This window comes from Ctenopharyngodon idella, chromosome 21 (genome assembly GCF_019924925.1).
Source record: "Ctenopharyngodon idella isolate HZGC_01 chromosome 21, HZGC01, whole genome shotgun sequence".
Classification (NCBI taxonomy): domain Eukaryota; kingdom Metazoa; phylum Chordata; class Actinopteri; order Cypriniformes; family Xenocyprididae; genus Ctenopharyngodon; species Ctenopharyngodon idella.
The window spans coordinates 29795223-29817498 of record NC_067240.1 but is presented as its reverse complement, the minus strand read 5'-3'; the positions used below and the strand labels follow the sequence as shown (position 1 = coordinate 29817498).

The 22276-nt window shown below is 40.8% G+C and overlaps 1 protein-coding gene across 1 annotated transcript; it reads right to left on the bottom strand.

Annotated features, from left to right (window-relative positions):
- Positions 1-462: 462 nt before the first annotated feature.
- larp1 (La ribonucleoprotein 1, translational regulator) lies at positions 463-21897 on the bottom strand. Its single transcript, XM_051876697.1, has 19 exons — positions 21404-21897; positions 16892-16953; positions 16031-16096; positions 15748-15895; positions 15485-15619; positions 15051-15203; positions 13472-13634; positions 12536-12680; positions 12275-12446; positions 12040-12197; positions 11290-11658; positions 10152-10275; positions 7925-8130; positions 7737-7843; positions 7349-7506; positions 7119-7263; positions 3032-3141; positions 2824-2951; positions 463-2348 (listed from the first exon to the last, which is right to left on the bottom strand). Exons 1-19 carry the CDS (start codon positions 21657-21659, stop codon positions 2148-2150), a joined length of 3006 nt encoding a protein of 1001 aa, XP_051732657.1. The 5' UTR covers positions 21660-21897; the 3' UTR covers positions 463-2147.
- Positions 21898-22276: the final 379 nt, after the last annotated feature.

Here is a 22276-nt window from a genome sequence, read left to right as displayed (position 1 = left end):
TTCAGAGTTTACAAATCGCTATTCTGATCTTTTTTCTCAGAAATGAGGGAAAAAACTCTGAATAGAGAGATATAAACTCACAATTATGTTTTATTCTGTGGCAGAAACCAGCTTCCATACTCTTGGACAAGAACTTGACTGCAGACCAGGGCTGCGTTTCCAAACAGCATCTTTAGCAAACGACGGTCGCAAGTTCTGTTGAACTCGGTTGGTAAGGACAGAACTTGTGACCATAGTTGGCTTTGGGAAACGCATCCCTGGACCGCTACAGGACCCGTGGATGGTCTCATGTATTTTCCACTGCTGAATAAAACCCCTCCTCCTCACTGTGAAATCTACATCCCAACAGCACCGAGTGGGAGCGTGCACACGTCAGAGTCGAACACCTGTGAAAATGAAGAACCCATTCTCATCGTGTTCAGAAAGAAACACTAATGGTTTACAGAAGAGTTCAACAGCTGATTTAAGGTTTTTGGGCATTTTAAATATTTTTTGTTTATTAAAAGCAAAATTACAAATCACACTAATAAGCAAATCACATCTGCCTATAACTCAGATGAAGTGTTATGATACAAGATATGATTCAAGTATTTTACAGTTTCCATTTTTCTTCTCAATAAGCCGAATATATGAGTCATGGCAATGAAATATGAACAGTTTTAATGGATCACATACAGGTATTGATATGGCTTTATGAATTATTTTGCCCGTTCCCGGTAATCCGAGCCATTGACCTCTGAAGAAGCACCAACGCTCTTGTACGCGTCATGAACGAGACCGTTTAGTTGAATAAAAGCTTTAATTATATCAGTGATCACAAGAATTCTCATCAAGATTTGACCACAGCTACTCTGAATGAAGGAGCCCACCGGGGGAAAACAGGGAAAGGGGACAGCTAAATGTTTGCCGCAAGTTAATATGAAAAAATTTACTACCAGAAAGAGCATGACCAAAGACATTTCAGCAAACATATGGGCAGACGTTCATACGGCAGCCAAATTCAAAGTGAAATCCCATAAATTAGAATATTGCTTATGATCCAAATGCGGTCAAATGCATCATGATAATCAAAAGTTTGCCTTTCTTCATATGATTCCAGTTGAAACCCTGAGGTCAGTTTCCCTTTAGTCAGACCGACATGCTGTTTGTATGAAGAAAAGCAGGAAGTGATACTAAAACATACCCATAATAACTCAAAACGCATTAGGGTGAGCATAAAAAAGGTGAACACGTAAGGCAAATATATCTCTATAAACAATAAATGACACGTACAGCCAGGTGGTGTAATGTCTCTTAATTCTTGAATTCATATGTACACTAGGATCAACACTCTGGTAATGACTCCCATTCGCACGAGATCTTGGAAATCTGCCGGTGAACGAGTGACGGGAACAGAACTCTGAGCGGCTCCACGTCTCCGTTCGGTTCGTCCACGACTCTTCCCGTCCTTGAGTGTGACGAGCTGAGGAATGATTCGTCCGTGTGAACAACTGACCGCTGAAGGTAAAGAGTCGTCATCTTCTGTAACAGACCGTGACACTTGGAAGCAAGCGAGAGGATTTGGCAGGCGGGACATTAGTGTCACAGTGATGGCCAAAGCTTACGGTACGACCCCCCGAAAGTTATTTGCTATAGAATTTAGCGTCGACCCCCGAAAAACCGGTAACATAAAATCATCTCGCTCAAACAACTGCAGATCTATAGTATTTGCATTATTTTCTGTGTTACGCGTTTGCCTCATCCAGTACCTAGTCTAGTCAAGAGCAATCTGATCATCATCGTTCAACACAATCTTTACGCCCTACAAGGAAAGAAAATAAAAATCATGGTGGAATCACGCATCGTTCAGCCAAATAAAACAGTGAGTCCACTGAGGATATAAAGCAGAAAGATTCAACAAAAGCCTTTGTACCCCAATGATACAACAGGAATAAAACTTCAAAGTCTTTAATAAAAGAAAGAATGGAAGAATTTCTCATGCCCTCTGCTGTCCGTTTCTGATACACAAATGCTGTGAACGAGGGGAAGATGGAAGAGCCTTGATTTGACAATCGTGAGCCATTCGTTGGCAAGCCGTTGTGTCATGCTTGTGTGGTCGTTCGGTCGGTCTGAGCCGCAGCGGAGCGCCGTGAGGGCGAGCGGCCCACTCATTTCGGAGGCTTGGCGTCTGCCGCAGCTGTTCGCTGGCTCGGGGTTTTGGCATCATCTCTGGTGGGAGGAGCTCCAGCAGGGAGGGCGGAGCCTGAAGCGCCCTGTGTCTGGGGTCGGCTAGACGGCTGGGAAGGATGACGGCGACGGCCATCGCCACTGGAAGGGTGTCTCTTACGCCCACCTTCATCCATGGGTGGCTGAAGGGAGGAAATAAAACACATGGTTTGTTACTTAAGCTTCACCTTTCTGTGGAAGCTTGTTTCAGCCACAGAATGATAAATAATAGCAGCAACTTTTTCCCTCGCAAGTCTGACTTTTTTTCTCCGAATTGAGAGATATAAACTCGCAATTGCGAGTTATAAAATCCAATTCTGAGGAAAATAAGACTTTTTTCCTCTCAGAATTGTGAGTTTATATCTCCCAATTCTGTCTTCATAACTCACAATTGTTTATAACTCACAATTCTGACTTTATAATGGGGAACTGAAGCATCTCTACGTGAAGTCAGCCAGGAAGGAAAAATGTTTCAGACACTAACTTCTAACATGATAAAAATCCAAAGACAAACATTTTCCTTTATAAAAATGCAAGCAATGTGCATTATGAAAAACTGTTGATTTCATGCTTGAAAATAACAAGTGAAACAAGAAATGCACTTGACTGCCGACTCACATCCACTCTGAAGTCTTCCAGACGCTTGAACTTGCTTAAATGCACCTGCAGCTTGGGGTCGATCTCCATGTTCTTTGTTTTCGAGTATTTAAGAAAAGCCCAGAACTTCTCGAGTCCATACAGCTGGCCTGTCAGGGCACATGAAGGAGAAATAAACAAGAGCTCCACATGGATTTCAGAAATGCACCTGTTGTTTGCAAAGACAGACCTGCTTCATAGTCTTTAATGGTCTCCTCTTGAAAATCTTTAAATATGTCCGGCCGAAACTTCCTCTCAAGTCCATAGCTGTAAAACCTGAAGAGACACTCCAGACCGTACCTGAGAAACGCAACACAATGCTGTCAATTCAGAACATCAGTGACCATATTTAAAAACAAAACACCACATTAAAAAAGCAATTCATGCAGACTTTGACAGAAACACTGTCCCGAGGTCACCGAATTACAGAAAAGTTAAATTATCAGCTTTTAATTATAATACAAAAAATTATAATACACTTCTTGTAAACAGAGTAGGGCTGTCAATAGATTAAAATTAATTGTGGTTAATTGTACATTTATCATGAAATGTTTAATGCATTTTTGTCATCATTTGCTATATCCAGCAAAGTAAAACCTTAGATTGAAGGGTAATTCTCACAAAACTATTTTCTGCAAACTTTTTTCAAGTTAAATTTAGGTGTCTTTACAAAAAAGGGTCATTTGGAGACTCCAAAAGGACACCAAATAACCAAATTATATAAAAGGAGTCCATAATTCATAAATCACTCATGAAAAAACCATTACAGAAAAAAAATAAAGTTTCAGATTTCAGTGTACAGTATGTGTACAGTGCAACTGCAAAGAGCCTGTTCACATCCTAGACAGGTCAAGATGTGATACTGAACCACATGGAGATGCAAAAAACAACCTAAACCAACCGCCTCGACCTGACTGCATGTACTACAGTACACAGATCCATTCAGAATTACTAAACACATGACAGATAAAAACATTATCCTGAATGTGTGTGGAACTACATGAATGTACTGAAATGTGTCTGTGCATAAACAGTGTGTGATCAGTGCATCGAGAGCGCACATACACGGTTGTTTGTGCATCATTATAACAGACTCACGAGTAGCGTTGCACAATATACCGGTACTAGAAAGGTATCGCGATCAATGTCTGACAGCAGGGCTGAATCCAAAATCACCCCCTATACCCTTATTCACCATTCCCTACATTAGTCCAGTTGAAGGAGTGAATTTGGGCACTGAGTGCGTCCGAAGAGCTGACACTTTTGCATAGTTTGTGCTTCAAAATAATCATTTGAAACTTAGCAAACCGGCAGCTCCAGTAATAAGATGCAGGATCCAGACAAAAAAAAAATTCATTAAGGAGCCACTGGCTCCTAGAGGGGGGAAAAACAGGTGCCAAATATTTTTTTTTTTAAGAGCCACACAACAATGAACTTAAATTTTTAAAATCACTAACTCTTAGTCATCCTGTTGTGTTTATATATCTCCCCTTTACCATTTCAGCTTTTTCATCTTGTGACTTTTCTGGGAAATGAATGTCACTATTTTCACTTAATACTATTATAGTTTTTGTTAATATTTTGAATCCGATAAGATTTTTATATTTTCTGCTTTCATTTTTTGTTTTTAATTTTTTTCTTTTTATTTTTTTTTATTTTTAAAACATGTCTGTTTAGTTTGTATAGATTTTTATTTTAGTATTAACATTTATTTCAAGCAACAAAAAAATGTTTTTAATGGTTTTAGTTGACTATAATAACCCTGATGCTAGTAAAATCTTTATATTGAATAATATGTGTCAAATAATGTTCTTAGTCCTTCCTTCCTGAAGCTACAACAGTTTATTTTGAATCAAATGAAAATAAATATAAATATAAATATATGGAAATAAATTATTTTATATATATTAAATTTGGTTTGTGTAACCAAATAACAAACAGGGGCAATTGACATACATACTGCTTGACTTTGATTACTTTGAAATACAGCGGGACTCTTATTTTGACATGTATGTGCTTTACTTTTGCTGCGCATTCAAGTTCAGATGAGGATTAAAAAATTACGTTGCCATTTACAACAATACAATATAAATAATATAAAGTAAACTTTGTAATCACTGAATGCGAGCTGCTCTAAAGAACGCGCAACAGCGCCATCTTTTGACTTTAAAACATACAGCGCTCACATTTATTTAATGAAATCAATAATAATCACATTAGGGAGTATCACGATTTGTTTTTCCATCCACAAAATATAAGACGCCTTAAAATGATCGTTTATACTCTTGTTATACTGTTTAAGGCAAATGACCTTAAATTGATCTGAGCATGAGCGGAGTGGAATAATGAAAGTGATCAGCATGACTGATATTCAAAACGGTGTGTATCTGCAGTCTGTAGAGCCGGTTTCCCCTTTTGAATGATGAATATAGACAAATTTATATGAAGAAATAGGCAGTTGTCTCCTTAACGCAGGAGCAGAACGGTGTGTTCAAATGCAGCTGTTTTGCAGACGCAGGCAACAACACAGTCGGCTTTCATCAGCTCTAGTTCTTTGGTGTCTGTTTGGTGTGTGACATTTTTCCCTACCTGTTCATATTTCTGCGCTGTAACTCAGTGAAACATTCACAGGCAGCATCTCATTTAATTACGTCAACATAACAAATGATGTGATAGGCTACTGGTCACAGAACACGCAAATAACATGCATAATTTTACAGTCATAACGTGTGAATTTGTATGGTCGCCAATGGCGACCTCAGTAAAAATACCACTCGTAAATTAATATTTTTGGTCGCAAATGTGACCATTTTAGGCGCAGTCTGGAGCCCTGAGATGAAAGGATTTATCTGGAATTCTGTCATCAAAATTGTATAAATTTAATGATCAATTAAAATGAATTTATACCTGTATTATGTTACGCTGTATGCTGTGTGTGGACGAGCGGATTGTAAAACGAATGAATGGATGGATGATTCAGCTGCGGCGCCATCTTCTGGCAAGACGCAGGAATTCATTCACCGCACGACACTCACAGTGCATTATGGGTATTCTCTAGCCATTGAGCGTACATCAGTTGTACTCTCACTATTGCGGTGCAAGTGGGATTGAACGAGAGCACTCGATAGCGTCCACTAAGGTTTCGGACACCACTAAAAATAGCGCCCTATTTAAGGGTATAAGGGTGATTTCAGTCACAGGGCAGGAGTCAGGACATCTGTGCAGAGCTCTGCTTCCACTACCTGCAGGGAGTGAAATATATCCATGCAGCGCATGACAAAGAAAGCAACAAAGAAACACGCATGCATGAGAAAAAGCGCAGGACACTCGCGCTGCCGGACCTGAAGCGCACGCAGCCGCGCACCGAAAGCTGCATAAAATAAAATTAAATAACTATGTTGTGATTATAAAATTACATTTAAAAAAAATAATAAATTACTCATAATGAAATAAGATTTTGGTCATGTCACTCATCCCTATAATGTAAGCATGACTGATAATCATGAACGTTCACACTTATTTTAATTTTTAAAGGGAGGGAATGGTCAAAAAGCAGGGTAGGACGCCTCTGGACATGTGATTTTTAAGTTCTGTCATATTATTCAATTACAATTAACACTGTTTTAGTTTTTTTTTGGTGCCGTGGTATCGATTCAGTATCGGTATCGAGGTATTTTCGTCAGGTACTGTATCGAAGTCAGAATTTTGGTATCGTGACAACACTACTCACGCGTGCTTACTGAATGACACCTGTACGTCCCCGCAATCGTCTTTACCTTGATTACAATTCACATCCATCAGAACCTTACTAGACGCTGGTTTGCTTTATCCAGCTGAGAAACGCTGTTCATCTGGCCGTACAGCAGTGTTCTGTTCAGTCTGTAAAGGGTTAGAATAGAAATTTCCGCCTACCAGGGTTACAGGAGCTGGAGCCATTGTGTGATAAACTCCCTACTCCCAAGATCATCTAACTGTGTGACGTAAATTACAGTAATGGCGCAATTTTGTGTGCTTCAGTAATTTATTTGCATTCTTATTTCAACGTGTTAAGGACTTTGAATTAATCGCATATGTTGATGCGTTAACGTTGACAGCCCTAAAACAGAGATGTTGATATTGCACATGATTTTAAGAGTTTGTCTAAAAACAGCAGGTAATTCAGCCTGGAATTCATTTTTGATTCAGATAGCAATTAAAATCACTGATAATACTGAATTACACCCCCTCCTGAGCAATAATTCCTGTTCAAATAAAAACCATCAAGATTATTTTCATACCTGTATCCTTCCTTTCCATCCTCCACCACCAGCTGTCTGAATTCCTCGTACATCTTTCTGTTGAAGTGATCCCGCAAGAAGAAGGACCAGAAGCGAAACAACGTGTTCATTTCCTGAGACTGTCCGATGCCCAGCCGCTTCCGCTCTGCAGGGATGAGAAAGAGACAGGTCAGGTGATTAGGACGGGTGTGCGGTAACGTACGATGGCCTGCGGCTGCTGTGGAACCCACCGTTGAGGCAGCGTCGCCGGTACTTGTGGTAAACGTGTTGCGTGAAGCCGTTCTCCTTCAGTAACTCGTGCGAGGGGTGCTGGAACTTGGGAAGAGACTGAGGTGTGCAGCCGTAATTACCCATCGCTGCGGTGCCTTCTGATGGACTCGCGTTTGAGCTACAGAGACGACGACAACAAAAGACAGAATGTGATCATGCTTGATTTGAAAGGCAAAAAAAAACAAAAAAAACAAAACAAACAAACATAGGCGTCAGTTTACATGCACGTATGCACACTACTGCTCAAAAGCTTGTGGTCAGTAAGATTTTCTGATGACTTAAAAATGAAGCTGCTGAGAAAACTGGTAGTTTTGTTAACTTCAGACGAAACAGATGTAGTCGTCTCACCTGACCGAGGCGGTGCGGGAGCGGTGCTCTCTGGAGTCCATCACCCAGCCCACATGACACTCCATGGGCGGATTGGAGCTGTGTCGCGTCTTTCTTTTGCGAGGGGTCTGAAAGAGGACAGAAGCGTGATTTAGACTTTCTCTGCCGAGCGACGCTCTGTGTGGCGCTGGACGAGAGCTCATACGCACCTTGGCATCGAGCGGCCGTCCTTCCTTCACCACAGGGTAGAAGCGGGGCGTCTGCGTGGGGTCCTTCAGCCGCGGGGTTCGAGGCGTCCGGGGTGTGCGGGCACTGCGGTAGTTGGGCGAGTCAGGCACTGTAGTCGGAAGAGAGCGAGCGATAGCCGATGGTTCAGGGGCGCCAAACAGTTTGTTGGCCAAGGCTTCCGTGGGGACTATGGGAGAGAAAACACTCATGGTTAAAAGCCCACATCACAGTCAAGTTATACAGGATGCTTCTGATGACTGAATGAGGTCAACATGCAAAAAAAACCCAAAAAAACCTTAACGTCCCAAGAAGAAACACTTGGCTGTGTGTGACACTTTTACATTTTCATGATGCAAAATTAATGGACAAAACATCTGATTTGTTGAAACAGATCTGTGCATTAGTGTGAATGCAGCCTAATATGTCACCAGTAAAAATCAAACGATAGTAATGCAGAAAAATCCCTGTCTGGAAACTTTCAGACACTTCAAGCACTTGTTCATGGCGTTTCTTTGTTCCCCTTTTTTACCTGACATTTGCTTGTGTTTTGAAGCTATATTAAGTTCAGTATATAATTGTTTTCACTTATTAATTTGTAATTATTTTAAAAAGTACTTATTTAATGCAAATGCAGCATGTCAGCAAGTTAGAATGGGATGGTGATTCCCAGAGTCGGATCGATTCCCAACACTAGTTCCAAAGGAAGCTTCACACTCTCAATGTTTTTTAACACCATACAAGATTCTGTGGCTATTTTTATGGAAATAAATTTGCATGTTAAAATATAGCAGTTTTTTCAAAATCCATTTTTGCTAAAATTATAATTTGGTTTAACTTTGTTGAAAATTTCTTCAAGTGTGAACTGAATAAAAAAAAAAAAAAAAAAAAAAAAAAGTTCCTCGTGGGATTAAACCCAGCTCAATATACTAGAATGAACTTAATAGGTAACAATAAAGAGAACATGCTGGTGGATATTCTTCTAATTTTAAAAACTCGTGCTTCATCCTGGAATGGCCTATTCGAACAATTTTGTTCATGCTGTTTAAATTCTTAACATAGACTAGTCATGGTAGTCGACTACTTCAACCACTAGTCGGCGCTGTTGGAATACATGTGAGAGACTTAGGCCTAATTGTTGCAAACTTTGAGATGTCAATTAATAAACACTTTTTTTCCCTTCAAACCGTGATATAAACCACAAGTACTCAAGTAACTCTGGTACTGTTCTGACAAGTAACCAACTAGGTCATGCAAACCCTGTCTTAAAATTAAAATTATCCCATGATTTACTCACCCTCAAGCCATTCTAATTGTATTTGACCATCTTCTTACAGACAAACACAATCAGAGATATATTAATAAATATCGAAGCTTTATAATGGTAGTGAATGGGGGTCGAGATTTTTAAGCCCATAAAAGCACATCCATCCATTAAAAAAAAAAAAAAAGTAATCCATACGACTCCAGGGGGTTAAAGGCCTTCTGAAGTGAAGTGATTAGTTTTTGTAAGAAAAATATTTTTAGAAGTTTATTAACTATAATAACTAGCATCCGGCTGTATGCATTGATTTGCAGCAGAAGATTGAACTCTGATTCGACATGACGCAATGACGAACACTGAAGCGCAGAATATAGAGCAAAACAAAACACCAGTCACGAATTAGAAGTCTAAAACAAGGATTTTGAAAGAGAAATGTCAGAGGATTTCAATAAGAGAAGAGGAGCTTGAGTTTGTTGCCCAGCCCTATTTGTTTGAACAGTGAGGGGTGTCTAAACTTACACTACTCCTACATCATACGTCAGGTCAGAGGTCACTCTTGTGGCGCAAGTCGACTTGTGCAGTATGTGTACAGTCCTCAGCTGGAAGCTAGTTTTAGTTTATAAAGTTTTAAATATTGATATTTGTCTTACAAAAACGCATCATTTCTCTTCAGAAGGCCTTTATTAACCCCCTGGAGTCGTATGGATTACTTTTATGATGGATGGATGCACTTTTTTGGGGCTTCAAAATCTCGACCCCCATTCACTACCATTATAAAGCTTGGAAGAGACAATATTTTTAATATAACTCCGATTGTATTTGTCTGAAAGAAGAGTCATTTACACCTAGATGGCTTGAGGGTGAGTAAATCATGGGATAATTTTCATTTTCGGGTGAACTATAAGGAAGTAAGCAGTGTTTTCCTGTGGTGTGGAGGTCAAACTCACTCTGCTGGGGTCTCGGCGGTCCTGGAGGAACCTCCTGGTTGGGGTCGACGGGCGGTTCAGGGGTCAGACAGTCAAACTGCTCTCTGCTGATCAGGTGCACTTTCTTGAAGTTCTCCACTTCTTGCTGTTGCGACAATGTACAACAGTTAGAAAACATTTCCAAGCACATGCCATAATCAAACAAGAACCAGAACACACAGTCAACCTCACTACACATATTCCATCAGGACAACGAACGAGGCAAAACATTAATGCTACTTGCGTGACGCCACAACGACACACTCAACATCTCGCTCATACCTGTGAGCCGAAGAGATCCATGAACCCCAGAGCTGCCGGTCAAACAGCAGTAAACTGAAGCTAACGCTAACTGGCTTTTCTAGCAGCACTGCTGGCCTTACTGGACGCGGCACGTGAACGGCACAAAGAGCGCCACACAAAAGACCACAACAAACACTCTGGTGCAAGACCATTCTGTCCTGCCCTGTCCAGAAACACTGCGCTAAAGGACACACTCTCACCGCCCATGAGAAGAAAAGCAGCACATGAGAATGGACACACACCCAGAACCGGACAGAATCAAACTCATCTGGACACATGACAGAGAACACAATGAACATCAGTCCAGCGACTCCACCTCAGATCTGCTGTAACCACTTAAAAAACATCAATGGACATTTCTGACACAGCTGGCGATGTCACATGACCCTTCAGTACTGATATAAACTAAGATCTCTCAATGTTGTGGATGAAAACACTGAAGGGACGAAAAAATAAGGTTGGGCAACGTTTCAAACTGCCTCAAGCTACCAAGTGTTAAAAATGCTTTAAAAACTGCCTGTTTTATGGCCGGTAAAAAATATTTAAAAATATTTATGGCCAGTACGTTTTCTTAAGTCACTGGCCATTGGCAGATGTGGCAAAAAGTTAGTTTTATTCCCTGTGCGCAAATCACAGCAAAACAAAGACATTTTAACCCAATTACAATGAACAGAAACGTTTTAAATTTCTCCCTCACATGCAAGAATACCTGGAATCACTTACTGCACTACTTTTAAACATGACCTTTAGCCCATTCATATACGTGTGAGTTTTCTGTGAACTATCAACAGCACTCATAAACGTGATACCAACCCACCTTGATCATGGCATATTCTGGTTCGTACGTGTCGTCCCAGAGGTCTTGTTCATAGTAATAAAGTCCGTCGTTAATGACCTTCACCAGTTCGCTGGTCAGTTTGGAGCGCGAGGTGTGGTTTCCTGTGCGGTCTCCTCCAGGATGCTTGCGCAGGTACGGTGGCGTCTGCGTGACAATGAGAATCTTGTTGACGTCTCGATCATCGATTTCACAGTCCGAGTCTTCATCCGACCAGTCGGTGAAAGTGTTGCGTCGGCCGTCGATCTGGTCCATCTCCTCGTCAAACATGAAGTCCAGCTCCTCGGGCTCGTCCTGCTCCTCGCCTGACGTCGGGCCGGGCTGAACCGGCGTCCGAGCCTCCTCTGCTTTCTGCAAAAGTGACCGAAGATCACCAGAGGGTTAATTATGCTAAATGCATCAACGAACTGCAATTAAAACTCAACTACGTCTGTTAGGCAAAACCATGACATCATCAACTCATTAACATACGGAGAGTTGATTGCTGCAGATATTTTCAGTATAAAGTTGCCAGTTGTTATAACAGGCATCCATCTAGCCGTCGTTAGACTTGATCTGCAGTTTTTAACGTGAACCGTTACACAACTAGTGCACTCGACAAAAAAATAACCTTTATATCTAGTGGTCATGACGAGATTAGGTGAAAAACCCAAAAAGAATCACAAATCGATTCTTGGAATCAAGTCCGTCGATTCCAAAGTGCCCTAGTGTTTGGCATCCTGCTGTTCTTACCTTGGGTCGAGCCGGTGAAGGTCGAGGCCTCTTCTTGACCTCGATCCACGACTCCGAGTCTAGATCCGGCAGACTGGCTGACAGGCCCTTCGGCATCAGCTTCAGGTTGCTCACGTCATCGGTCTTGGGCTGCGCGGATGTGGAGGCTCTCGGAGAACCTGTTGGGGTCAAACGTTCAGTCAGAACGGCCCTTCGTAAACGCTCATGGCTCTTTTCACCTCGAGTCAGCGCTCACCTGTCTGTTTGTCCACGTTCCTGGGAACAAACTCCGGGCAGTTGATGAACTGAGCAAAATCCGTCTGCGAATGGTCGGGCAAAGCGAGGCCCGGCAGGGGCCATTTGTCAGGCTCTTCCTTGCAGCGGATTTTCATATCTGTGATATCCACTACTTTACTGTCCTTCAGGGCCTGAAAGAAAAGCAAACATCACCAATTACATGTTTATAGACGCGGTCACTTATAAAGCAGCAGAGCAGCTGGGCCGCTGAGGAACCGACCTCTAGTATGAGGCTGACGTCTGTGGTGAGCGCCTGCACGCGGTGGAAGCTCGCAATCAGAGCGACAGGCAGGAAGCCCTCCTGATCCATCTTCCTGCGCAGGAAGAAATCCCTCTCCAGATTGTCGACACTGAAGTAGTATTCACTGCGAAGACAAACAAAGCATCTCAACACCACAGCGATGGGAGAAACAAAGCTTTTCCAAACTTTGAACCAATTGCTTTGTGAGATGATTCACTGTTTCAAAGCGCTGCTGGACAGGACAGTGTAAATGCAGCCAAAACAAGCAGAAAAAACAGCTTTTACAAAACAACTGCTAATGTTTTATTGAAGGTGTAATCTGTTAATTAACAAATCCTCTAATACCTCTAAATATGAAGTGCCTCAATAATGTGTTATTTTATTCAATTGTAGGACTTGTTTAATCAGACAGACAAGAGACATAACTATAACTCTCTTTTTATTATTCAAATGTGATTCATCTAGTAATGAAACAAGTGAAGTCTTTATGAGTGAGTCGTTGAATCATTCACTCAATCCAACTTTTTAAAAACAGTAATTACGATGATATTTTTTAAATAGACTGCAGCAATTAACATTTTGTCAGAACCTCTAGTAAATGACATGTTATTTTGTTTAGCTCTCTGTTCAGAATCGTGATCTCTGTTTGAAACAAAATCGTGATTCTCAACTTATCCAGAATCGTGCAGCTCTATTACAAATGATTCATTTGAATCACTAGATACACGACACAATTGCTGAAGTATTCACATACACACACACATATTTCTCTAGCTTGCTTCCTAATCTAGTTGTCTAATAAACCTGGCACTGTATACATTATGAATATTGTTGGCTCTTACACCTTTTTCTCTAAATGCAGCTGTACTTGTATTTCTCAGAAAAGCGTCACTCCCGTTGGCTGGTGTTACTCACATTTGTCTCTTGATGTAGTCCTTGAGCAGGTCATGGTCCACAGCATACAGGTCAGTACTGCTCATGTTGTCGTAATAGTAGGTCACCGTGCTGTTGAATTTCTGACCACAGGCACCATCCTTTCCATCATAGCCTTTATAGCCATAGTAGTAGTCATAATGACCTGATGAGACAAACAACAGGACAATCTGGTAAAACAGAAATGATTAAAGTGCCCCTGCATGCCTTTGGGATATAACCTTACATGTAGTGTGTAATAAAGCCGTTCGTGAATGTAAAAGCTCTTTCAAAGATCAAAGTGCAGAAAAATGGAGTTATTGTCTCCCAAAAGAAAGAACTGATTAGTCTCACTTCCCGCTGAACCTATGTTGGTTTGTAGCTAATTTGCATAATGGTATTCATTGGCTGAACAGCGTCTCTTTGCCCCGCCCTCAATCACTGTAGTTGTATCTGAGACTGGAAGAGTTTGGTTCATGTTGTTCATGTCGAGAAGACGCGGTTTTCTGCTGCCAAAGCAAATCCACTTTGAGATCGATACGGTAAAACCGACACCATCGTTACTGTTCGCATCACTGTGAATCAAGAGCTGAGATTCAGATATGATAATGAGTGTTTGGATTCTGACCAATTACAACAGACTGGGGTTTCTGACTAATCAGAGCAGAGCAGCTCTCAGAGAGGCAGGGTTTAGAGAGACTGAATCCTTGAAGGAACCGTTTAGACACTGTGAGAAAAGAGCTGATGCTGCAGTGGATATTATGAGAAGATTAAAGTGTTTTTTGACCTTGGATGAATGTGAACCTGTTGGAAACTCCAAAATAAAATTAGGAGCCTTTAAAATAAAAAAAAATATTGAACTTTTATTCTATTTATTATTTTTTCCCCCCATTTACCCATTTCTAAGCAAATATCACTATAAATTTATATTCAGCAATTGTTATGCATGTGCATCTTTAAATTAAATAGTGTAATATCATATCCGCATATACAAGTCGTGACGTAAGGAACGCCGTTTCTGGGTCCAAGCCTCGACTCGTTTCACTTGAGAATGGCATCTCCACAGGCCGTTTATGAGTGCTATTTATTCATATTAAACATTTACCATTTTAAAGTTAAACATTTAAAATACTTACAGTCTACGCAACAGTCTCCGTGCTCACAGCGTCACAGACTTTAACATTTTAACGATTTATAAAAGACGAATCACTGTCTGGCCATCTGGGATTTTGATATGGAGATAAAGGTTATGATTATAATTTTTTGGAAGTATTACACCACATCGTGTGAGTATATTAGCATCATTTGTTGTTTTCTTGTGGTATTTCTTGTGAGCGTTTGGACCCGGAAGCGCTGCAGCGTGACATCAGACTTAACAACTGAATTGGCCACCCTGCTCTCCAAGACATCAGCAGTCACCAAAAAAAACAAAAAACATATTGGTCGGCCACTAATGCTGGCAGACTGACTTCCTGATGCATTGCTCAGTTTTCGTGAGCGGTCCAACATGTACTCTACTGACAGCATGACTTTTGGCCTGGACTACATGTTTATCCAATCAATGGTAGATGAAGGTCATTACCTCTGCCGGCTCCTCTGCCTCGTCCTCTTCCTCGTCCCCGTCCACGGCCGCGTCCCCTAGCAGCGGTCCTGTATGGCGCTCCCTCGCTCTTCACACTGGACACCTCGTCATGGTCATCCCTCAACTCCTGATCATACTTCCCACTGTGCCAATCTGCAACACACACACACACATCAAAAGTGCTGTCTGTGTGACTTTAATGTAAGCAGACAAGATCAGACAACAGCGAAACAATTGAATTGCAAATATACATTTTTGTCTTCATTTGTTGTTTGTTTTGCATGGAGTTGATCACAGAGATAAACAAGTGTGTATATTTGTGTCTCATTTGATCAGGTGTGGCAGGTACGTAAACCACTGCATTAGGTAAAATGATGCAATGATTGGCATCATGATTTGCAAATGATCTTTAAAGCAGAATCGAGTGTGAATACCTCTCAGGTCGTTCCTGCTGCCGGGGGGGATTCGATGAGCTTCGAATTGACGCGTGTTGTTCCGCGAGGCCGAGCGCTCGCGCGGACCTTCAGACTTCACCTCGATCATAAGAGGAACCCACTTGTGCTTATTTCCTACAACATCATCATCATCATTAGTATCTTAAAATTGATAAAAGAAACAATATGAGCATTCAATTATTCCCTTTCCAGCTCTTTAAACACACCAGTAAAGGAACTCAGTAGTTGCTGGCGTTACACACCTCTCTTTTTGTGTCCGTTTTTCTGCGACTCCTCATCAGTGTTTTTCTCTTCTCCAGAGTCGTCCGATTTGGCTTTCAGGTTCTCTTTGCTCTCTTCATTTTCCCTCTTTCCTTTAAACTCTCGTTTGACCACTGACTTCTTCACAACCTGACGTGTTCATCAAAAGAAATAAAACTATCATGTGGCATTTTCATAAACTCGTCTGACTACAGATGAGCTCTGTATGAAAAGGAAACTGCCTTCATAAAGCCAATTTGAATGACTACAGATACACTCTCTTACCTGAACTTCCTTCGTAGCGATCTCTCCAGGTGTCGGCCAGTTGTTCGTATCTCCAAAATCCCCAACCTTCAAAAACATTTGAATGTTAAGCCCGTTTGACAGCAGCTCAGCAGTGAATCACAACAGCAGGCTCGCCTCACGCAGTCACACTCACAGCGCTTCTCAACAGAGACGATAACACCACAAATGATATGATCATCAGAAGATGGCCACCCTATGACTCTGTTGTCACGAAATCTAATTTATGAGAGGAAAACGACCACATTTACATCTAAACGTTCATGCATATAAACGGATCAATCATCTGGATTCAGTCAGATTTACTGAACAGAATGAGTTTGTGTGTAATGTGCATCAGTCTTTCAGATCATTGTGCTGCGTTTCGTGTCATTAGAAAAACGACTCCGAGCCGATTCTCTACTCTTAATGCTGCGTTTGAGATGTGACTGCGACACGTGAATGCTTAAACCTGTTAATATGGGTGTCTGAAAAACATGCGCTACTTTTGTGCGCGATGTGAAACAGGCATTAAGGCCCGTTCACACCAAGGATAACTATAATGATATAGTTAACAATGGATTAGCAGAGTCCACAGCACAACTATCACCATACAGCATCACTGGAATCACTTTCAGAATGATTTTTTCCAGCTGATGAACGATAAAAACATTGAGAGCCAATCAGAATCAGAGCTCGAGCAGAACGATATCGTGTGCTGGTGTGGACGCTGATGTAGTAATCGTTATCGTTCTTGGCGTGAACGGGCCGTTTCTTCAATAAATGTAATGTTGCAAACCTGGTAAATAAGTGTAGGTCAAACAGCCCTGCTCCTGTAGAGAGACTCAAGTGAACGCCACTCACCTTTCCTCCTCGTCTCATTCGCGTATTTCCCGCCTTCACAACCTTTGTGGGCCCAGAATGCTCTAGAGAAGCAAATAACAGAGCACAGGTCAAATAAATTACATTTTTAAACCAATTACAGATAAGTTCTATTATTTGTTTCACTCATATTACCACTAAACTAACAAATAACACTGGCAGTAAAATTTCAGACAAGCAAAACATGCATCTTGTCTACTTTAGAAACATTACAACAGTAAAGGACGCAAACTAGGATGAAAAGTGGAGAAAAGGCAAAAAACATGTTTAAAAGTTTAATAAAGGTGCAAATACACCAGGACAGAAGATATGAGAGATTCTTTATGTAGTCCAGTGGAATGTTACTGTTTAAGTTCTTGTGATGCATTCGCTATAATATCTTAGTGAACCATGACATGGTTTGTTGTAGATTCTACGATTAAAACTTATGACATCCAATCTGTTTTAATAACAGCACAACAGTTTCTCACACTAACCTATTCTCACATATATTCTCTGATGAAAACATAACCTATTCCGTCCACATTAACCAAAGCTATTATTTGTTGCGCAATCTTTTCATTGAAGCAGTTGGTGAGTCGACCTGGCTCTGAACTCACATTCTGAGTCACATTCACTCGTGCTTCAAGAAGTTAGTGTGTGAGAGCCCAGATACTGTTTCTTCACATGACAATCACTGTGATCAAACTAGTGTACTACTGACAGAGTATGTACTGCATGAGATAAAGTTAATTTACAATTTCAACAATAAATGTGCTGGGCATAGCTGTTTGTTGGCTTTCGACATAAAACTTGGTGAAATGATTTCAGTGTGTAGTATCAGTACTTTTTGAACATTTCCAGCACATCTTAACAATACCATGATAACCGTGCACTATAAAAACAACTATAGTTATGTGTAGAAAACTGCAGTATAATATGCAAAGTACTGTTTTCCATAAAGAACTGTATTCGGTTTACATTGTTTAAGAGATTTAAGTATTGTATAACATGAAATAAGGTTAGAGACTCCTGCACTAGATAAACTCCAGTAAATGACCTGAAGCCTCAATCCTAGATACGACTACATGAAAATATATATTATAACATTAAGAGAACACTGACAAACACTAATATAATATTTGCATATTTGGTCAAGAATGTTGATTTGGGTCATGTGTTTGTGTGAAGTGGTAATGTGCTCGGTGTGATTTGTCTCTGTATGTCAGCAGACACGTTCCTCCGGTGTGCAGCGCTGCAAAGACTGAAGTGTGACAGCTGCTCTGAACACACACACACACACAGCTCTACTGCTGATATACAGTGTTTCCGCCCCAGTTTCACAACGTACACGTCACATAATAACATATAAGGTCTTTAGCGTTGTGTTCTGCACCATTTCTTTGGCAAATCATCTGTAAATTATCAAGCGGATAGCTCCGGTCCTTGATTCTGATTGGTTGATTGTAAATTACTCTGCAAATATTCACTTGTGACCTCATTACATCAGTATTCCTGCGGTTCAGTGTATTATGTATTTTAGCAAAAGTAACTTTATTATTTATGTAATGAAGTATGAGTGCTGGCATTATGTTACTGTCATTCACCTTTAACTCTGAGACCACACCCTTTCTTTCCCTGTCTTCTCATATGGGAGATACGCTGATGTATGTGTATGTGTGTGTGTGTGTGTGTGTGTGTGTGCCCAAAGTTTCCGAAGTGCAGCAGGAATATTATTTAACAGTTTCAGGTACAGTACTGTATGTTCATCGAGTTACACTGCTTAAAGGGTTGGTTCACCCAAATGAAATTCCCGTCATTAATTACTCACCCTCATGTTGTTCCACACCCATAAGACCTTCGTTCGTTTTCAGGACACAAATTAAGATATTTTTGATGAAATCTGAGAGATTTCTGACCCTCAATTGACAGTCTACACAACTACCACTGTCAAGCCCCAAAAAGGTAAAGATATTATTAAAGTAATCATGTGACTCCAGTGGTTTAAACTCAGTTTATGAAGTGATTTATTTGCAGGAAAAAAAAATAAATTACCACTTTAATTACAAAATATTAATCTCAACAACACACGTGTCACGGTGCTCTCATAAACGCGCCTTGGAGATTACTAATTTGTAAATAAAGTGGTAAATTATGTTTTTTTCCGCAAACAAAGCACTCGTGTCACTTCATAAAACTGCAGTCACATGACTGTTTTAACGATGTCTTTAGTACCTTTCTGGACCTTGAAAGTGTTGATTATATTGCTGAGTCATATACCTCTCAGATTTCATCAAAAATATCTTAATTTGTGTTCTGCAGATGAATGAAGGTCTTGCGGGTGTGGAACGACACGAGAGTGAGTTGAAATTTCATTTTAAGTGAACTAATGATGCAAATTTGTGCTTTGCCACAAACCGGTCTGGATTAAACTATAAGAGCACATGAGAAATAAACAGATGTATGTGAGGAAATATCATATATCGTCTTAAATAAGTGATAAACTCCGTCAGATGAAGCATGTCACATTCTGTTGCTGTTTACCGTCACTGTCAGGGACTATTTTTTCTAACGGAAGGATAGCATTTAATAATTTAGCTTTTAAAAAAAGTTACATATTAATATATATTTTGCCTTTAACATGTGTATTGTGTGTTGTAACTGAAAAGCCATAATCCCCATGAAGCCGTGGTTTACAGTGAATTAGTGAACTCAACGGCCCTTAGCTCTTCGAAATTCACTGTAAAACACGGCATCTTGGGTATTCTTGGTTTATCGTGATATAACTGTGCTGATCAAACCGTACAAGACTGTGATTTAATAATGTATTCTGCAGTGTGTTCATTCACACAATCAGCTGTTTTCAACGGCTCACTTCACACATTCTCTTTTCTAACAGGTTTAACGAGAATGAGACAAGCTACGCATTATTTTCACAAGTGTATAATTTCCAACATTTCACTAGATTTGTAATGACACGTTTTTTAGGCTGCAGTTTTCCTCCAAAATAAAAGCTCAAGGGTTCAACTCTTGCAAGTGAAGAAATCAAGACACAAGTACTGTAACTTCACTACTGTACTGTAAAGTTAAATAATAATAATAGACACCAAGTTATGAAACTCACTGATTAACATCTTATAGTGCAGTTGCATTACAACAGTAATATATTGCAGTTAGAAATAATAAAATTCAACCCCATATATATAAAATACCACATACTGCTGCATGCAAATGAACACTCAATGTACTAAATTCACCAAACAATCATTCAACATGTGAAGTGAAGCACTGACATGACTCTACACTCAGCTGTCATGATGTTGGCTTCGCTAATTATCCATCTGCATTAGCAGGAGAAGCGCATAAAAACTCCAATGAATCGCTTCAATCCGCACGTGAACGCGGAGCATGATCACATGGCACAAACCACGTTGCCTTCATACAGTGGAACTCTGGGATTGATAGCAGCTCCACCAGCCCTTCATTACATCATTTTCTGCTGCTGAAATAAAGCGGTGCGATGATGTCCGCGCGCATGCTTGCAAAACCAATCATGTGTCAATCAAACAGATGAATATTCACCTGAGAGGAGCGAGCAGAAGCTAACTGCTAGCGGCTAACAGCAGCACTGACGCGCGCACGTGCATTAAACACCACGAGAGAGACAAACTGTCACGAGCATCGCTCATAAAAACCCCATTTTAAGCAGAAAGTCCATTGAAAGCGCTTTTACACGAATCCGAGCGAGTTCGTGACGAACACGTGGAGCTCACACGTGTCGTTCCATAACAAAACGGCAGATAATCGCGCGATTAGAATATAACACCGTAAACAAATGCATTCCATCTCGTCTGACAACGTCATGTAAAACCATAAACAATCAGTTATTTTTCGCAGCTCGTGAACCGTAGCATATCAGCCCGGCCTGTCAGACGAGCTCGAGCACGACAGGCCGCTAATGCTAATGCTAACCCGATAGCCATTTGTTCTGAAAAGCGATGAAGGTGAAGAACAACAAGGCGTTCTGCGTCTCATCTGTGACTTTAATGTCAAATTATATCGTTTGTTTTGCATCACCAGCACGCGTTTGTATTGTATTCGCCCTGAAACAGACGCGAGGCCTAGCGGTGGCGTTACAATATGCTGTCATGTGTGTGAGAAACACGATGAACATCGTTTGACATCCCAGGCAACTAAAACACCTTCACGTTAAGCTATGAAAACGTCCGTTATTTTTCAATAGTGTTTTGAGGGAACGTTCCGTTACATTTGAATGTTCTGAAACCGTTAGTCCAACTGAAATGTTCTAACGGTCACATGAGGTTGTATAAAAATGCTAACGTGTTGAGAACATTAAAGACCAGTTAAATAGATAACGTTCTGTTAACGTTGCTGGGGGAACGTTTGTTCAACACTTTGAGAGAACGTTCCCTCACAGGTGTGCCCCGCTCGTTGCCTATGGTTTGTTGTGTTAAATCTGAGGCACAAACACACACTCATTCGTTTAGTACAGACCGTGCAGCGTTTGTCCGTTGACGCCGCTCATCTTCTTCGTCCACGGGTTCACCTTGGGCGGCGGTGCTTCAGTAAACTCCTTCTTACAGGCGTCTTCTTCGCTCTCTTGATTTAGGTTCTCCTTCGCCTGGGTGTTGCTCTCATCCTTCGCCCGTTTTAGGCTCTGCTCCTTCAGCGCAAACCCTCCTCCCTCACCGCCCTCCTCCGGTTTGAGCAGCGGGTTGTTCGGCAGGAGAGTCTCCACCTCAGTGGCCATTTCTCCTCTAACAAACACCCCTCAAATCCGCCGCAATGTGCTGCCAAAAAGATCGGTTGACGTCCAGCGGGAGCCTCTCGACACTCTCCACTCCACCCCTAGACCAAAAAGGCTTCAGTCTAAGACGCAGAGTGGTTAATTACAATTAAAACATGTAAAAGAACGCCTGGAACCTTTAAAACGACGGACTAGTCTTCGCTACTTACGGCAATGTGAAAGAACCACGCGTTGTACGTGAGCGCGCACGTACGCGGAGCGGGGCGTGGCGACGACAGGCCGCGACGCCACGTGACTGTCTCGCATACAAAAGGAGTTCTACAGCGCTTGTACAATGACATTTGTGAACTTTTTTGTTTGTCATATTCGTATGAATAAAAGAGCACATTCCTCTTACGTTTCATATTTGCTTGTTTTAGTTCTTTAAGAAAAAAAACCTCTTGCTGATAATATCCACAATTATGATGGCTACGATTTTCTTTCTTACTTAAAATAGGCCTACCCATGAAATCATAACCTTTTATCAGAATATTGCAGCGTTTATTATAAATAAATTTAAATAAATGTATAAAAATGAATTATTTATTTAATATAAATATATTTATTTATTAATAATACAT